Genomic DNA, 18,623 nt, shown 5'->3' with positions numbered 1-18,623 from the left:
GCGGCATCCGTCAGTGTTGCGATTTAAATTAACCTACCCAGGATACCACAGCCAGTTGCCGGTAGAAGCAGGAAGGGTGGGGTATAGGCCATGGGGAAAAGAACAGAAGGAGGGGTTTCTTCCCTCCCTGGTGACATCCACCAAACCATCACCCCTGAAGCCACATGGTCACCTCTGGTCTGATCTTGGTCACCATCAACATCCAAGGAGTGCGGTTTACAGGCAGTGTGCATATGCTGTGTGTCATAATTCAACAAAGTTCCTCTAAGTCATGAAAGAAAAGTGAAAGCAAGGGTGGGGTCTGGGGGTTCGTGGCTGGTGGATTGGAGGGGTTGTTACTGGCGGTTGTGGGTCAGGACTGAGTTAATTAATGGGCTGTGGATGGAGGCAGCTCTCCCGTGCTGGTCGCAGTGTAGGGAAGCAGGGCTGAGAAGTGGAGACTTGATGTGCAGAGTGAGGGCAGAATGGAAACTCACATTAAGCGGGAGTAGGGAACTCGTGCCCAGTTTTTACAAGGCTTCCCAGAGGTCCAGTGGCCCTGAGGCACACAGAGTGATCGGGACATGGATCAGCCCCAGCTTTCAGATCCTCGGCCTTATAGACAAATGTCTACATTTGTCTGCCTGTCTCTTTAGACAGGCAAGAGCTTTGCTGTCTTAGGAGAGGATAGCTTGATAGCTGAGTGGGCTCATGATTCTCTCGTAAAATTCATTTATTCAGATTTTTTTCATTGATTGGAGAAGTGGCAATAGCAGAAATATTCATTTTCATCAATTACTGTGTACACTTTTTTTTTTTTTAATACAAAAGGGTTTTCTGTCATGCTGCTCAATAGTCTTGGCATTAGGTTTTTTCGTTCACAGAAGTTGCTAGGTCTCTCTCTGTCTTTTAGAATGTGAATAATAGAGGCAGACTTTAAATTCAGATAAAAGACTTTTCTTTCCCTCTTCAATAGGAGTTGGTGATCTCATCCACAGAAGGCTTCCAGGGGAGTATCTCCGAGGCAAGGACAGACCGCGAGCCCTGGTAGCGGCAGTGCGGCATCACTTGAAGAAAGTTAACTACCAAAGCTTTGACACGCTGCTGGCGGCCTTCAGGCACTATGACAAGGCCAGTAGCGAAGGGGAGATTTTTGGTCTATGCATGGGCTTACAGGTCCAGCGACCTGGCGTAGATCAGGATCAGATTTGCCGTTCACCAGAAACTAAGACAGCATCGTGAACCAGCTATTGACATGGGCGCGTAAGACTGTTTCCTGAGACAGGTGGTGGTGGACTGGGCTTGATCCTGGCTCCCTGGTGGTTCAGATGGTAAAGAATCTGCCTGCAATGTAGCAGACCCAGGTTCGATCCCCAGGTCAGGAAGATCCCCTGGAGAAAGGAATGGCCACCCACTTCAGTATTCTTGCCGGGAGAATTCTATGGACAGAGGAGACTGGCGGACTACAGTCCATGAGATTGGAAAGAGCCGGGCATGACTGAGTGACTCACACACACACACACACACACACACACACACACACACACACGTATAGAACATAGTTCCCTGTGCTGTCCAATAAGTCCTTGTTTACCTACTTTCTGTATAGTAGCTTGTCAATCCCAAAGCCCTAATTTACCCCTCGCCCGCCTCCTCTCCCCTTTGGTAGCCATAAGTTTGTCCTCTTTGTCTGTGAGTCTGTTGCTCTTTGGTGGATGAGCTCATTTGTGGCGTATTTTAGATCCCACAAGGAAGTGGCACCCTATTGTATTTGTCTTTCTCTGCCTGGCTTACTTTAGTTGGCTTAGTCATCCCTGGGTCCATCCACGTTGCTGCAGACGGCACTCCTTCACTCCCTTCTTACAGCTGAGTGGTATTGCACTGCACAGGCGCTCCGCGTCCTCACCCGCTCCTCTGCTGAGGGACGCTTAGATGGTTCCCACGTCCTGGCTGCTGTAAATAGTGCTGCAGTGAGCACTGGGGTGCGTGCATCTTTCTGAACCAGTTTTCTCTGGTATATGCCCAGGAGTGGGGTCGCTCGAGTACCTGCATGTGCCCATGTGTCCTAAGTATTGTCTGCGGAGTGGGGTCGCTCGAGTACATGTGTGTGCACATGCATGTGCCCATGTGTCCTAAGTATTGTCTCTGGAGTGGGGTCGCTCGAGTACCTGTGTGTGCCCATGTGTCCTAAGTATTGTCTGCGGAGTGGGGTCACTCGAGTACACGCGTGTGCCCATGTGTCCTAAGTATTGTCTGCGGAGTGGGATCGCTAGAGTACATGTGTGTGCACATGCATGTGCCCATGTGTCCTAAGTATTGTCTGCCGAGTGGGATCGCTCGAGTACACGCGTGTGCCCATGTGTCCTAAGTATTGTCTGCAGAGTGGGGTCGCTCGAGTACATGTGTGTGCACATGCATGTGCCCATGTGTCCTAAGTATTGTCTCTGGAGTGGGGTCGCTCGAGTACCTGTGTGTGCCCATGTGTCCTAAGTATTGTCTGCGGAGTGGGGTCACTCGAGTACACGCGTGTGCCCATGTGTCCTAAGTATTGTCTGCGGAGTGGGATCGCTAGAGTACATGTGTGTGCACATGCATGTGCCCATGTGTCCTAAGTATTGTCTGCCGAGTGGGATCGCTCGAGTACACGCATGTGCCCATGTGTCTTAAGTATGATCGCTCAAGTACACGCGTGTGCCCATGTGTCCTAAGTATTGTCTGCCGAGTGGGATCGCTCGAGTACACGCGTGTGCCCATGTGTCCTAAGTATTGTCTGCCAAGTGGGATTGCTCGAGTACATGTGTGTGCACACGCGTGTGCCCATGTGTCATAAGTAGTGTCTGCGGCTGACTTTGCAGCTACGCATGCAGAGTAGTGCATCAGAGACTGAACAGACATTTTGGCCCTTGTCAGGAAACATTTGCTGACCCCTGGAATTGATCTGTTTTGTCAAAATAAGGTGCTTTGATCATCAGCATTGTTACTTGGGGAGATATTAGAAATGCACTTTCTAAGGCCCACCTCACACCTACTGAATTAGGAACTTGGGATTGGGGTCTAGCGATTGTGTTCTATTTAACAAGCTCCTCAGTGATTCTGCTGTGTGTTCAGGTTTGAGAACCACTCTTACAAATCATTAAACTGGAGTGTGCTGGGAACGTGGGGGATGGACAGTCTCTGCCTCACTCTGAACTTGCACGCATGGTACCGTCAGTCTGGTCTCAGTCAAGCTTAGAACACGTCTCCCCATGGGGATCAGGTGTGGTTTCAGTTTTGGAGAGAGCAAGGTCATTCCATTTTCAAGCTACTCAAAAATTTTATGCTTTGAACAAATCAGAGCAATGTGGGGCTGTGTGATTACCTGACATCATTTTAGGCCATCGCAGGATTTACCAAGTGGCACTGCCTTCGGCTTGCACTTAGGAGTCCCACCACACAGATGTGAAGCATGGCAGACTTCTATTAGTGCACCCTGTTATTTTCGTCACGTACATCCTCCTTATAAGGAAACTCAGTCTTTCTAGAGCAAATAACCGTGCTTTGTCTAAGTATCTGGTTCGTTCTTACCTCTTGTGGAGCATGAATTTTGTACCGATTGTACATAACTTTGTGACTTGGCCACCAGCAAGTGTAGAACCAACCCAGGGAAACACGTCTAGTTTGTGAACATGATCTGACAGCGTACATTCTGTGCACTCTTTTTGCTTCAGGTTTCATCTTATTTCATTCCAGATTTATTTTTCTCTTTGCCCTGATTTCATCACTTTTTTTTTTGGCTCTCTTTGTACTTATTTTTCTAGGCAGCCTTAAAACCATTTTAGAATTAGTCTAAAACAGACAAATAAAAGCTCATAAAGAAACCTATGATGATGTAACACATCATCATCTTGACATAAGAAAAGAAAGATCAGAATGATTTTAGTTTATCTCAAAGGGAAAAGACGATATTCTTATCTCCCTTCTGATGTTGAGTACAGTTTTAGCAAAGTGACACTTCTCACTGTTTATCTTATAAAAAAATCTTGATCACTCTTTGGCTAGTTCGTTTTAAGCCCATTCATTTTATTTTAGATTAGAGGGTCTGTGTGTCTGTGATGTACTGATGAATAAAACATGGGTTAAATATCTCATCTAAGTTTATACTAATTATGTTGGGACAAATGCCAGCCATCAGCAACATTTCTCACAAAGTTGTGTTTAAAGAAAGTATTCAACTGTTTCTCTGATTTTTAATAAAGTCTGATTGCTATTTACAGGTAATTTGAAAAGTATTCTTTAGAATTAAATACATAAGTGAAAACAAGTATTTTATATACATTTTTAAAATTTTTCTTGAAGTATAGTTGTTTTACAATGTTGTGTTAGTTTCTGCTGTATAGCAAAGTGACTCAGCTATTAATATAATATATATATTATAAATATATCCCTTCTTTTTTGGATTTCCTTCCCATTTAGGTCACCACGAAGCACTGAGTAGAGCTCCCTGTGCTACACAGTAGGTTCTCATTAGTCACCTATTTTATCCATGGTGTCAATAGTGTAAATGTGTTGATCTTAATCTCCCAGTTCATCCCCCGCTTTCCCTCTTGGTGTCGATACGTTTGTCCTCTGTGTCTGTGTCTATATGTCTGCTTTGCAAATAAGTTCATCTGCACCATTTTTCTAGATTCCACATAAAAGTGATATTATACAGTATTTGTTTTTCTCTTTCTGACTTACTTCACTCTGTATGACATCTCTAGGTCCATCCACATCTTTGCAAATGGCACTATTTCATTTCTGAACAAGTATATTTTTAACTTTATTCAACTCCAAGTATCTACAGAGATGACACTGGAGAAACCCACACGGTAGTGACGTGAATAAGGAAACTGGCAGGATGTGCTCCTTTCTGGAAATTCTTCATTTTAGATGTAGTTATAGGCAAGACGATCATCTTAATAGCTGTTGATTATCTTAGTGAACCACCAGGCACATCCCTTATGATAAAAGTAAATTAAGCAGGGAAGAAAATTACTGAGAATTATTTAATGCTGATACACCTTTTAAATAGTTAACTGTTAACATGCACAGCAAGTGCTCAGGGTCCTTGAGGAGCTTTTTTCTGCAAGGGTAATAAGATGGGGGTCTTCCTGGGACAGCTGTAGGATGCTTTTTGATTGTTTACATCTTATACTGTTGAGTGCCCAGATTTAATTTAATTGAAAAGCAAAACAAAACAGAACAAATAAACTGTGATTTCCTAAATGAATCTTCTTGGCTTAGAGGATTAATTCTGTTATTTGCTGAACACTCATAGTACATCCAATATTATTCCAGATAATGTGCAGGCTTTTTACTCAGGGGATGTAAAATCTAGAAGGGAAAATAAAGGAAAAAAAAAAGACTCATCGTGTCCAAGAATGGTCCCAGCAGAGTCTTAGATTTTCAAAATTCGTCTGTGTAATTCCAGCTCCTTTTATTCTAATTATTATCCAGGAAGTAGCTGAGATGGGAAGAGTCCTTCGAGGAACAGTTCCGTCAGTGACAACAGTGGTCTACTCAGATGTGTGAGCCAGGAGCTGGGGAGGGAGGGAGATGGCTTTGAGAAGGCGGTCCCGAGGCTCAGCAACCAGGCAGCCGTGGGTGCCTGGGGGCAGGGGGGCTCCTTGAGTGCCTGGACTGGCGGCTCGGTGCTGAGCAGCCTCTGTGGTCTAAGTGGTGCCACCGCCAGGCTGAAAATGGGCCGAAGGCAGAGGGCGTGACTCAGATGCCCTCCATGCACTCGCGCTTCTGACTGGGGCTGGCGCGCTGGCCTGAAATAGCGACTCCATAACTTGAAGACGTGTCAGCAGAGACAGGCGCCGCCAGCAGCTCTGGGAGGGGACACAGGCTCACGTCGTCAGTGTGGCTGGAGCGTGGGGCAGTGCCTCGTGGCGTCGCGAGGTCAGCAAGTGGTGGCAGCCTCTGCTCAGGCCGGTGGCTTTACTTGCCGCCCAGTCTGATGGTAACTGTACTGCCGTGTCTGGGGCAAGGACGGATCCCGGCAGTGATGGTGGCCCCCTGGGTGGTTCAGGCTCCATCTGAAGCTTGATCCCAGCCGTCCTTACAGGAGGGTGGACCCTTATCGTGGGCAGCTGTATGAATTACTTGGATGGTTCACTCAGCAGCTATTTGTTTCCATGGTTTTCTTTTTAAAAAATTTTTATTGGAGTAGAGTTGACTTATCATGTGGTAGTTTCAGGTGTACAGCAAAGTGAATCAGGTATACAAACACATATATCCACCTGTTTTCTGATTCTTTTCCACATGGCCAGCACAGAGGACTGGGCAGAGTTCCCTGCGCTATACAGTAGGTCTTCATCAGTCCTCGATGTCAGATATAGTAGCAAACGCAGGTTCGATCCCTGGGTCGGGAAGACCCTTGGAGGAGGGCATGCCAACCCCCTCCAGTATTCTTGCCTGGACAGTGGAGCCTGGCGGGCTACAGTCCACAGGGTCACAAAGAGCAGACATGACAGAAGCGACTCAGCACACACAGACTGTGACACGCCATTCTCAGTCCCCGTTGTCTCTTTGCCGCCGTCCCCTGGACCGAGAGTTTGTTTTCTGCATCCTTGACTCTACTTCTGTTTTGTAAATAAGTTCATTTGTGCCCCCTCCGTTTTTCAGATTCCACACAGAAGTGATATGAGATATTTGTCTCTCTGTGTCTGATTCACTTCACTCAGTGTGACAATCTCTAGGTCCATCCATGTTGCTACAAACATGGCATTATTGTGTTCTTTTCTGTTCCTGAGTGATATCCCATTGGCTATATGTACCATAGCCTCTTTATCCATTCCTCTGTTGGTCCATAGACTCGAAAAGAGACGTCTTTAATTTCCAATCTGTCGTTTTCCATGTGGAAACCAAACTGACAGGCCACTGGCAACAATTCAAGAGTCAGTAAAATATATACAGGTTCATCGGGGGAGTGCTGGCTGGAACCATGGAAACAAACTTGAGTTCCACCCACCGATGGAGAAGGAAATGGCTACCCACTCCAGTACTCTTGCCTGGAAAACGCCATGGATGGAGGAGCCTGATAGGCTGCAGTCCATGGGGTCGCACAGAGTCGGACACGACTGAAGCGACTTAGCAGCAGCAGCAGTCCACCCACCGAGGAGAGTGACTGCTTGTTTTGGTCCTTCATAGCTCTCACTGAGGTTGAAAGCCACAGCAGACCAGTGAGGACCCTGAGTTTCAGGTTCATGAAACCGTTATTCATAGAGACTTGCAGTTCAAAGCGATCTTGAGAGCTGTGAGGCCCCAAAGGCCCCAGCTTGCCTCCACGTGGCTTCTGGTCAGAAGCGCTGGAACATTCCCCAGATGGGTGTGGAGAGCAGCAACACAATGATGCATCCAGCAGTGGAAGCTGCAGAAATGATACACCATGAGCCTTCCTTCTCCGCTTTGAACAAGCCCTGCTAAGCCCACCAGCGATTCCTGGCACCTCTGCTTGTTGGAGACTGGGTGGGATGGCAGCTTTGGCACCCACAGCCTGTGAAGCCATTGCAGTTTGAGTCCCTGCCCCCTGAAGTTGCACAGACACCTGTGGCCTGTAGTCCCCCTGGGGACGCGAGAACTTTGGCTCACACCTAGTCAAGGTCCTTGTTTTTGCTGACTGTGTAGAGCTTCTCCATCTTTGGCTGCAAAGGATATAATCAATCTGATTTCGGTGTTGACCGTCTGGTGACGTCCACGTGTAGGACTGTGTCCATGTGAGGAGACTTTAGCTCACATCAACGTCCTCCTTAGAAGAGCTGGGTTTTGGGTGTGGGGGAGGGAGAAATAAAGGACGCAAAGGCAGAGTGGCTCTGTCCCTGGTGAGCAAGAAGCATTTATTTTCATTATTGCCACCACCTATTTTAGCTTGATCAACAGCCAACCTATTTTAGCTTGGATCAACAGCCAATCTATTTTAGCTTGGATCAATAGCCAACCCCCTTGTCCCCCCATTGCTTTTCTGTTAGGACTGTGGGGTCTGCATTTTTTGTTGACTTGGGCATGCAGCAGAGAATTTCATAAAACAGTCTGCTTTATCCAGGACATTACAGCTCCCTGCCAAGATAATATATTTTAGATCCTAATTCTGTTTCAACAGGAGGGTTAGGAGCATTATCCAGGCCTGTGTGTCTGGCTGCAGGAATTTATCTAGAATTCATCTGGAATTCACTGGGTCAGTTTCTCATTTTCCAAGGGATTTCCTTTGTCAGCGTTGTGTCTCCAACTCTGGGCCTAGGAGCCGAACGCTAGTCAGTGAGTCACTCACGGTTTCCCTTGGGAGTTGATCTGTCTCAGGGAAGTCTCTCTAGAGGGCAAAGCTCCCTTGTGGCAGCCGGCAGGGAGGACTGGCCCTTTCACAGTCGGCGAGGGTGGATTTAAGGCGGGCCTGACAGGCTGCAGCAGGGCTGAGTGGTAAGACGCCCCGCTCTGGCCATTCCTCCTTAACAAGCATCCCGTGCTCCAGGTCCTCACTCCTCTAAGAGAATCAGCCAGTTCTGCCCACAGCCTTTCTAAATTTCCCTTTCCTGCTTTGCAGCTCACCTTAAGTGCTTCTGTCTTTAACTGTTGTCTGAAATGGGTGGAAACTTCCCCTCTTGCCCAGTGGAGTGTTAATAGCTAGAGTGCAGCGGGATCTTAGATCCTTGACCAGGAATTGAACCCATGTTCCCTTCAGTGGAAGAAGTGTGGAGTCTTAACTGCTCACTGTACCGCCAGGGAGTTCCCCAGAGGCAGCTGTCTTTGAACCCACCTCTCTGTGCTTGGCCTGCAGCCACTTCCGACTTTCTCCTCTTTATCAGGCAGTGGCGTGGAGGACCAAGGGCTGCCCAGTTGGAACACCAGAGGTTTTCAAAGCTTTGGAAGCATGGAAAGTTGTAGGAAGTTGTGGGAAGTATACAATGCTGGTCAAATGAAATGTCAAGCATGGATCCTGCTTGGGCCTGTTCCAACAGAGTGTAGGCAGCGCGATTTAAAGACCAAGATACTAAAACAAACAAAGGGTTGAAATACTGGGTATGTATCAGATGGACACAATGAGGGCCAATCTCGCTTAAAGTCTGACTCTTATGTGAAAAATAAGACAGATTCTTGGAATTTATGTGATAGATGTTTTTTTTCTCAAGGGAAATGACAGACATTGCCCACCCTGTTCTTGAAGACAGTGCTCACGTCCCCTTTTCTTGCTTTGTGTCCAACAGAAGGGAGATGGGGTGATAGACAAAGCTGAGCTTCAGGAAGCGTGTGACCAGGCCAGCTTGCACTTAGACGAGAAGCTCCTGGACCAGCTATTTGAATACTGTGATGTGGACAAAGACGGGCTGATTAACTACCTTGAATTTGCGAATTTTCTTACCTGGAAAGATAAAACCCCCCTTAAAGAGTATGAAGAGAGGGTCCTCATTAAAGGTATTTAATTTTTGAAGGTTTGCTAAATTCTTAAATGTACTTTCATGTTTTCTTTGTCCTGGGAGTTCAACTCTTGTCAACTTTAATATGTTTAAAAATTTGCACATATATACATATTTACTTTCTTTTTCATGCATAGAGTATCTGTGGAAGGACAGGAAAGAATTTGGTAACATTTATTGTTTCTGGGGAGGTGAGGTAGGGATAGGTTGCTAGGGGACAGTCTGTGTTTTCCTATCTCTTGAGTTTGGAACTATGTATTACTTACTTAAAAGAAAGTAATTATGAGCAAAGCAATTTACACAAAAGCCCAAAATATGAAAGAGAGTTCCTAAGGAAGATGTTTGAAAGCCATATTCTTAGAGAAATTAGCTTCCTTTCCCTGGAAAAGTCAACTGTAAAATAGAATTTGATCTTTTACATTTTTTAAGAAAAGGACAACCCTAATCTTGACTTTTATTCAAACATTTTAATGTTTACACAATATCTTCCTGAATCACTAACCACATATAGATATAGATATATGTTGGAATACATTTGTGTGTGTATGGAAATATTTTAAAATAGCTAAAATCACAGTGAATGTACCCTTTTTATTTGGCTTAAAAAGAAGTTAGGTCTCAAATTTCTGTGGAACAAAGAGATACTTTCATGATTTCTGTAAACTTCATTTTTCAGTTCCTTCACACTGATGTATTGTAAATTACTAAACCATTTCCTCACTCTCTAAAACTTAGGTTATTTCCAAATATTTCAAGAGTAGTACGAGTGACCACATAACCATTATCATCTTTCAGAAAGCTTTCTGTTTCTAATTACATCTTATTTCTTATGAATGTCATTTTCATCCCGGAAGTAACTGTTTTCATTTTGCCTTTTTCAATGACTGTACCAATTTGCAATTTTATCCGTCAAGACTGCGAGAAGGTCTTACTCCAATCTAGCTACCACTGAGTGTTATTTCAAACATTCTGGTAATTTAGTTGTTATATAATGACACCTCGTTTGCTTTAATTTTCAAGTCTGGATTATTAGAGATGATTACCTTTTAAAAGGTTGTTTGCATTTTTATCTCCTCTTGGAATTTCTCTCCCTCTAAAAAGTTTTCACTTTTATTTTTGCAGAGCCAATGCCACATGTTGGGCTTTATTGAGGATGGGTGCCCTTACCAGTTTCTGGGACGGCTTTTCTACTCTATACACTGAGAGCAGGAAGATCTTCTCTACCTAATGAAGCTTCCTATAGAAAACAGCTCTACCCTAGTCCTCTCAGAAATAAGTAGAGGGTGACAGTCGTCTCTTTCTTGGCACAACTCATAAGCAGGGGGGAGAGCTGAAGCCTGTTTTCAAACCAGATGGTTCTTCAAGTCGTTCCTGGTCTGGGGGTCCTGACTTCAGCAGCCCTTTCCGGTGGAGGTTGTGGGTTTTCCCTCTCTCCTTTTCTTCTGAGATAGCGGCTGAAGGGTCAGTCAGCAGGGGCTCAGGCATGGTCTGTCCCCGTGTTGTCGGCTAGAGAAAAGCGGTTGAGTTCTTCAAGGCGCTGGCCTTCTGGGAGTTTTCTAAAAGCCTGTCCTCCTCGTTCCGGACTTCTGCCTCTGGGAGGAGCGGCGCGAGGAGCGGATCGGAGGGCCTGGAACGCCGGGCCCCCCGCTTCCGGGGCCGCGGCCGCGCGAGCGGAGGGAGGGCGGGGCCCGGGCGTCTTCCGGCCCCGAGCCGACCCCGCCCCTCGGCGCCTCCCGCGGGCGGCCGCGCGGCGCACTTCCGGCCCGGCGCACTTCCGGCCCGGCGCACTTCCGGCCCGGCGCACTTCCGGCCCGGGGCACGCTGCGTCGGGGCCGAGGCCTCGGCCGCGCGGCCGCCCGCGCGAGGCTGCGGAGGAGGCCGAGTCTTGGCGCGGCAGCCGCACCTCGGGGTTTCGTTTTGCTCGCCGACTTGAGGGGCTGTTTCTGGAGCGGGGCGCGCACGGCGAGGCCTCCTCACGTCTCCAGAGGTCGCAGTGCGCGGCGTCCCCCCGCCGCCATCCCGTGTCTGGGTGGCGTGTGCAGCTCCGAGTACATCTCTTGCCCTTCCCAGGGCATAGTCCTAGAACAGCTCTGGTAATCCTGTGTTCAAGTCAAATGTGAAAATGAGCTCTAATTTTAAAAACGAGGAAAGAAACAGTGTTTTCTGTTTTCTTTTGGTGTTTCAGACTTAAAAGCTTTAAGCTAGAGTGAAGTGAGCGGAGTGGTGAATAGAAATATTAGACGTTGTCCACATTTGCTGGTGTATGAGCTTGTGCTTCCAGAGCGAGCTCTGCTGCCAGAGAACTGCCTGCACCAGCTCAGCCTCCCTTTCCACCAGCAAGAAGGGACTAACGGTAAAACTCACCTTGCTACAGGGCCAGCCCTGGGTTGTAACTTTGTCCTGTCCATTTTCCCCGTTTCCCTCTTTGTTTGAAGGTAGAAAACCGGATTGTGCAAACCCTGCTGAGGCTAATGGAGAAGAATCTGAACCAACTCTCCTGTTGAAGCCTGAAGATATTGTCTTAAAAGAACCAGGGAGCTCAGACAAGACTCTGCGGACACTTCTGAGGCCAGGCGATAAAGTTTCTAATCACTACAAGACGACTTCTTCCGAGATCAGCGCGGTTGTAGGCGCTGTTCCTTCTACTTGTAAGCTTGTCACCTCATATGCTGCGTTTTAAAAGGAGCAGCAAACGCAGAAGGGTCTGTCCTCGGCTGTCCCCAGCCTCCATTAGACTCCAGCTTTCTCAAAGCCTAGGACTTTCGTTCATCTCTGTTCTAAGCACCCAGGGGGGCTTACTAGATAGAGGCTGAATTGAGTTAGTGTTCATGGTGACCCAAGTGAAACGATTCTCTCTGTGCTAATGAAATCGAAACCAGTATAGCTCAGAACCCCGAATGTTAGATATTGTCATAGTTCAGAATTCAGCAAGTGGTAGGAGACTTTTTTTTGGCGGCACCATGAAGCATGCGGGATCTTAGTTTCCTGACCAGGGATCAAACTGATGCCCCCACATTGCGAGCCTGGAGTCTTAACCACTGGACCACAGGGGAGTCCCAAGTGGTGGGAGAGTTAAGTCAAGGGCTTCTCAGCGAAAAACAGACTTTCCCTCAAATACTTGAGGAGCTGTCAGAGAACAGTTCCTTCGTTTTCATTCTCCATCTGTTAATCTGCCAGGGCTGTCCAACAAATACCACAAGCTGGTTAAACTGCAGAAATTGATCATCTCTTTTTTGGATTCCCTTCCTGTTTAGGTCACCACTCAGAGTCACTGTGCTGGTGCAGTAGAAACTAACACAGTGTTGTAAAGCAACTGTATTGCAATAAAAACTAATTTAAATAAAATTAAAAAGAAATTCATGACTCCACGATGGCTGGAAGTCTGAGATCAGGGTGTTGTCGGGCTGGCTCCCTTCTGAGGTGTGAGGGCCTCTCCTCCAGGCCCCTCCTGGCTGCTGGGTGCTCGTTGGCAGTCTCTGGTGCCGCTCGCTTTCTGCTGCGTCACCCCAGCGTCTGCCTCCATCTTCATGTGGTTTTCTCCCGTGTGAGTGTCTGTGCCCCCGTGTCCCATTTTTATAAGAACTCCAGGCGTATTGGACTAAGGGTCCATCCTTCTCCAGTATGACCACATTTTAATTATTCCTGCAGTGACCCTATTTCCAAATAAGGTCACCTCTTGAGGTACTAGGGTTAGGACTTTAACATAAGAGTCTGGGGAGGATAGAATTCAACTCATAGACCCCGAAATCTCAGTACCAATCATGATGAATGCTGGTTATTTAGAAGGGCTTTTTATGTTGGTCAAGATCCCTTTTTTGGAGTAAGGCCACGATTAAGGTTTTACATGTTTTTCTTTACTGGATTTCATAGACACACGTTACATTCTGTTGTGATGGGATCTTGCTATTCTCTGTGGAACAGTCCTGTCCAACAGAAATACAATTGTCATCATATGTATTTAAATTTTTTTAGTAGCCACATTAAGAAAAAGAAGCAAGTGCAATTAACTCTAATAGTATATTGGGAATCCCCTGGCAGCCCAGTGGCCAGGACTCAGCGCTTTCACAGCTGTGGCCCAGGTTCAACACCTGGTTAGGGAGCTAAGACCCTGAGAGCCACAGGGAGCAGCCAAAAGTGTTCTTTTAAAGAGTACATATTTGTACTATTGTATGTCCATGTAATACACGATATGTATCTCCAAAGCATCGCCATCTCAACGAGGAATCGATATAAGATGACTAATTAAATGCTTCACATTCTTCCTTTGGGTACTAACTAAATCTTTGAAATTGTGTATCTTACACTCACAGCACATGTCAGTTTGGACTGGCCGCATTTCCAGTGCTCAGTGGCAGCTGCTATATTTAGAATGTCTGTTTTCCCCCTCGATTGATATCCTAGGTTTCCCCACATATGGCGTTCCAACCATTCGGTCGGATCTTCCCGCCCCCCTAATTCGCCGAGTGAGCGACAGGACGAGTTACGGTGAGGAGGGAAACGCCTACTCACTGCTGCATCCGACCATCTTCGCCCAGAAAGGGGTGTTTGAAAGGGACTTCTTCAAGACCAGATCCAAACAAGAGGTACCGCATGGGATTTCAGAAGGGCTGAAAGAAAGGCCAGCTTCACATTGGCACACCAAGATGGAAAGGTTTATTTGCTTGAGCTCTTATATTATGAAAGTCATCAGGAGCCGCTCAGATTAGGATTCCTGAGGGTCATGTGCAGTTTGGTTGTGATAGTTGGTACAGTTCTTCATGTAGAACTGACTCTGATAAGAGGCATCTCACTCATGACATGTATCCACCATGACCTGTGTCTGCAAAGGAAAATGTTTCCCTATCGTTCAGCCCTCTTCTGTGTTGAGTAAAAGCAAAGAGGCCCAGGACTTCCCTGGTGGTCCACGGGTTAAGAATCCGCCCGCCAGCGCAGGGGACGTGGCTTCCATCCCTGGTGGGGAGATTCCACATGCCAGGAGGCATCTAAGCCTGCAGGCTGCAGCTACTGGCCTGCACTCTGGAGCCCACGCTCCATGACGAGAGCAGCCCCCCACGACTGGAGGGGAGACGTGCTCACCACACCCGGAGAAAGCCGCGTGCAACAGCGAAGACCCAGCACAGCCAAAGATAACTTTTTAAAAAAGCAAAGATGCTCAGTCCCTTCCTTGTGTGAGTCTCCCTGTGGTCGCGGGTCTCCAAAAACCACAGAGTACATGTGAGGAGGGCCCCTCCGCCTTCTCTGTGAGCTGTTACCTCAGGTGATCGCAACAGGCCCTGATTTAAAATGTTCTGTCCTGTTCTCATGTGTCAGCCCCACACGTGTCTTGTTTTTTTTTTCACTTGGAAAACGTGGTCGTCATGCCCCAGGGGATTTTCTTCCTACGTTGGGTTTCCAGCAGGTGCAACCGGCTAGGCCAGAATAGCCACTGGGATTCTGAGGGCCGAGAAGTAATAGCAGGTCTGGGTCAGAGCAGCCCCTCTGGATCTGCCATTGTGGAAGGCAAGTTGTGATCTAGGGAGCAACTCCTTCTTTGAACTCTCAGATCCAGAGCTGGAAATGATGTGAACAGATCTACGATGCTTTCCAGGACTTCAGATGAAGGGTCCCTCAACTTACAAACACGCAGACTTAGTAATATTCATTGCAGTGATTCATGCCCACTGAAAGGGGGTCAGCAGAAAGGATGATGCTTGCTGGCTGGTCCCGAAGAAGGGACCCTCCATCCAGCACAGAGACGGTGGAGAGGAGACACCCACCTTTTCTCTTCCCTTAGTCACTCTAAGGGCCTATGAAATGGGCTGTCGGGGTTGATGAAAGAAATGAAAATCTCCTGCTTGTTTCCTGATGCTTAAAATTCTTTCAACTAAAAGAAAAAAATTCTTTTAACCAGTAAGTCACTGTTTATCTCATGATTCTAGGTAGAAAGTAAGAACCCAGAGGCTTGCACATATAGTATTCCAACCAAATGATATTCTAGAAAAGGCAAGGCCTTGGAGAAGTAAGACCAGTGTACCAGAGGCAGGGGGTCTTTACGGCAGTATGAGGCCGTAATGGTGTGTGCTTCAGCCGTGTCCGACTCTGCGACCCTGTGCACTGTTGTTCGCCAGACTCCTCTGTCCGTGGGATTCTCCAAGCAAGATGCTGGAGTGGGTTGCCATTCCCTTCTCCAGGGGATCTTCAGGACCCAGGGATCGAACGCTCGCCTGTCTCCTGCATTGGCTGGCGAGTTCTTTACTCTACCGCCACCTAATGGTGGATAGACGTCATTATACGCCTGTCAGTATCCATAGGTTATGCAAGAGAGAGAGTGAACCTTCAGGAGAACTGTGGACTTCAGTTAATAATACTGTATCAGTGCTGGCTCATCAGTTGTAACAGATATGCTACACTTAAGGCAGTGTTTCTGGTGGTCCTGTGGTTAAGACTCTGTACTTTCAATGCACCAGGGGTTTGATCTCTGTCTGGGAAATAAAATCCCACATGCCATGTGGCACAGCCAAAAAAAAAAAGAAAGAAAAAGATATTAATGGGGGCTTCCCTGGTGTTCCAGTGGTTAAGAATCCACCTGCCACCGCAGGGGACACGGGTTCGATTCCTGGTTCAGGAAGATCCCACATGCGGCGAGCAGCTAAGCCCGAGAGCCAAGTTACTGAGCCTGTGTTCCCGAGCCCGGGGCTGCACCTACCAGACTCACGTCTCACAGCTACCGAACCCCACTCACCCTGCAGCCCGAGCTCCACCATAAGAGAGACCCCCCTCACTGAGAAGCCAGCACGCCGCAAGCAGACAAAGCCCTTGCTCAGCCACGAAGACCCAGCGCGGCCGCAAATGAGTAAGCTTTTAGAAAGAATTAGTAGTAAGGGAGAAGGCGATGGCACCCACTCCAGTGTTCTTGCCTGGAGAATCCCATGGACGGAGGAGCCTGGTGGGCTGCAGTCCAAGGGGTCGCTAAGAGTTGGAGACGACTGAGCGACTTCACTTTCACTTTTCACTTTCATGCATTGGAGAAGGCGATGGCAGCCCACTCCAGTGTTCTTGCCTGGAGAATCCCAGGGATAGAGGAGCCTGGTGGGCTGCAGTCCATGGGGTTGCAAAGAGTGGGACACGACTGAGCGACTTCACTTTCACTTTTCACTTTCATGCACTGGAGAAGGCAATGGCAGCCCACTCCAGTGTTCTTGCCTGGAGACTCCCAGGGACGGGGGAGCCTGGTGGGCTGCCGTCTGTGGGGTCGCACACGACTGATGCGACGTAGCAGCGGCAGTGATAAGGGAAATGGGGGTGCAAGTGATAGAGCATGTGGGAGCTCACTGTAATTTCTGCTCGATTACTCTGGAGACCTAAAAATGCTCTAAGAAAAGTTTATTAAGAAAGGACCTCGAGGCCTGGTTGGAGAACAGCATCACCCTGAGAACAGATGTCTGCTCAGTCGCTGGGTGGGAACAGAAGCTGTGCCGGGCCTTGAGTCGCCCCTGCTGTAGCTGCCGCTGCTGGCAGCCCTGCTCTTCTGAGTCTCGAGTGTGGTTGATTTTACTGCTGATTTCCCACAAGACGCATCCCGCCCAGGGGACCAGCCAGTTGTCAGGGTTCCACTCAGGAGCTGTGCTCAGCAGCGGAGCCATTTCTTTGGCTTTCCTGTTTTCCGTCTAACCATTCTTTCCGTTTCCTTCTTTGCTTCCCTCCTGTGTGCTTTCTAGTAAATGCTTCTCCTCTTTTAGTTTCATTTCCCCCTGAAATCTTTTCTCCTCTCTACTCATTCTAATTTTTCTTCCCACTACTGTTCTTCTCTCTCCCTTCTTTATTTTCCCTGGGATCTCCCCCTCCCTTCTCTCCTTACTGTTTGTCACTGCAGAGAGATGACTAATAAAGTGTGCTGGTTTTCAGTGTACTCAGGTTCTGTTTTTTTGGCCGTGCTCCATGCCTTGTGGGCTCTTAGTCCCCAGACCAGGGATGGAACCCAGGCCTGAGTCCTAACCACTGGACTGCCAGGGAATTGCATCACGCTCAGGCTTAGTCTGATCACTTGCTCAAGCTTGCACTCTCTCTCTGACATTTGCACACCCACAAGTATGGTTAAGGTTGACAACAGGCCAGTTAGAGATGCTTCATAAATGTTCTTATTTTTAAAAAAGAGGAACTAATATGCTAGGGGTTTAGATAACACACATAAGGAGTTACGGGGATAGAAGTCAAATCTAGTGAGGCTGCCGTCTGTAATTTTTTTACTCTTTCTGCTTGAATTTGGCTGTCTTTATTTAAAAATTTTTAAATTTATTTTTTGTTTATCTGTGGATCGAACCCACACCCCCTGCGTTGGAAGCTCAGAGTCTTGACCACCGGGATGCCCGAGAAGTCCCTGGCTGCCTCCCTTTAACGTGATCAGAAACACTAGACTCGGAAGGGGCTTTGCACATTGGCTAGTACAGCTAAGCACCCTCATAATCATTTACGTTTACAAGATGATTCCTGAACTGGGAGGCCTGGAATTTTGGTATGTGCTTATTATGTGCAATAAGCGCACACACAGACACGTATCCACACACACACATCCACACACTTTTTAAGGGATAAATGTCCATAGTCTTAGAGATTACCAAGATATTTTAAAAAATACAGACTAAAATACCTGTAAATCTTGGTCTGACTTCAATGTTTCCCCCCCTCTAGATTTCAGAGATACTATGTAACATTGGTGTCAAGCTTTCTGAGGATGAATTTGAAAACGTATGGAATCTTGCATCAGAAAAGCACCACAGAGGAGAAGTTTGTGTTGAGAACATCAGAAATGTCCTGGATGAGCTACAACATGCAGACCGAGCCAAGTGCAAAGCGGCCACGTGATCTTTGTGGGGCTCACGCATTTAGATAGAAGAATTGCTACATCTGTGTTCACCTAATATGTTCAGTCCACTCTGGTTTTAGATACTATAATTCAGCAGTCACTGTGGCAGGGCTCATATGCCTGGATGCAATTGCTAATAAATTTGATTTTGAATTTTAAAATTTATTTTCTTGTTTCCTATAAAGCACCAAAGAACCTGACAAGCACCAGGAGTTTACCTTCAACGGCACCCAGGGTGTAGCTCAGAATATATTGGACGTTTGTCCATGTTTGGTGTGCTTAAGAGTTCTCAGCATTTTGGTGGGCACTCTGAGATTCAAAGTCTGGTTTGGGACACCAGGTTCACAAGATCTTGCCTTCAGCATTTCGTT

At 47.2% G+C, this 18,623-nt stretch overlaps 1 protein-coding gene across 1 annotated transcript in view; it reads left to right on the top strand.

Annotated features, from left to right (window-relative positions):
• Positions 1-18,297, top strand: part of EFHB (EF-hand domain family member B) — a 58,366-nt gene extending 40,069 nt beyond the window's left edge. The window contains 5 exon segments of the mRNA XM_052643942.1: positions 956-1,110; positions 9,201-9,408; positions 11,846-12,058; positions 13,812-13,993; positions 18,078-18,297. Coding sequence (XP_052499902.1) covers positions 956-1,110; positions 9,201-9,408; positions 11,846-12,058; positions 13,812-13,993; positions 18,078-18,251 — 932 coding nt within the window. The 3' untranslated portion in view covers positions 18,252-18,297.
• The last annotated feature ends 326 nt before the right edge of the window (positions 18,298-18,623 follow it).

This window comes from Budorcas taxicolor, chromosome 1 (genome assembly GCF_023091745.1).
Source record: "Budorcas taxicolor isolate Tak-1 chromosome 1, Takin1.1, whole genome shotgun sequence".
Classification (NCBI taxonomy): domain Eukaryota; kingdom Metazoa; phylum Chordata; class Mammalia; order Artiodactyla; family Bovidae; genus Budorcas; species Budorcas taxicolor.
The sequence above is the reverse complement of the archived record's forward strand: the minus strand, read 5'-3'. Positions and strand labels throughout refer to the sequence as shown.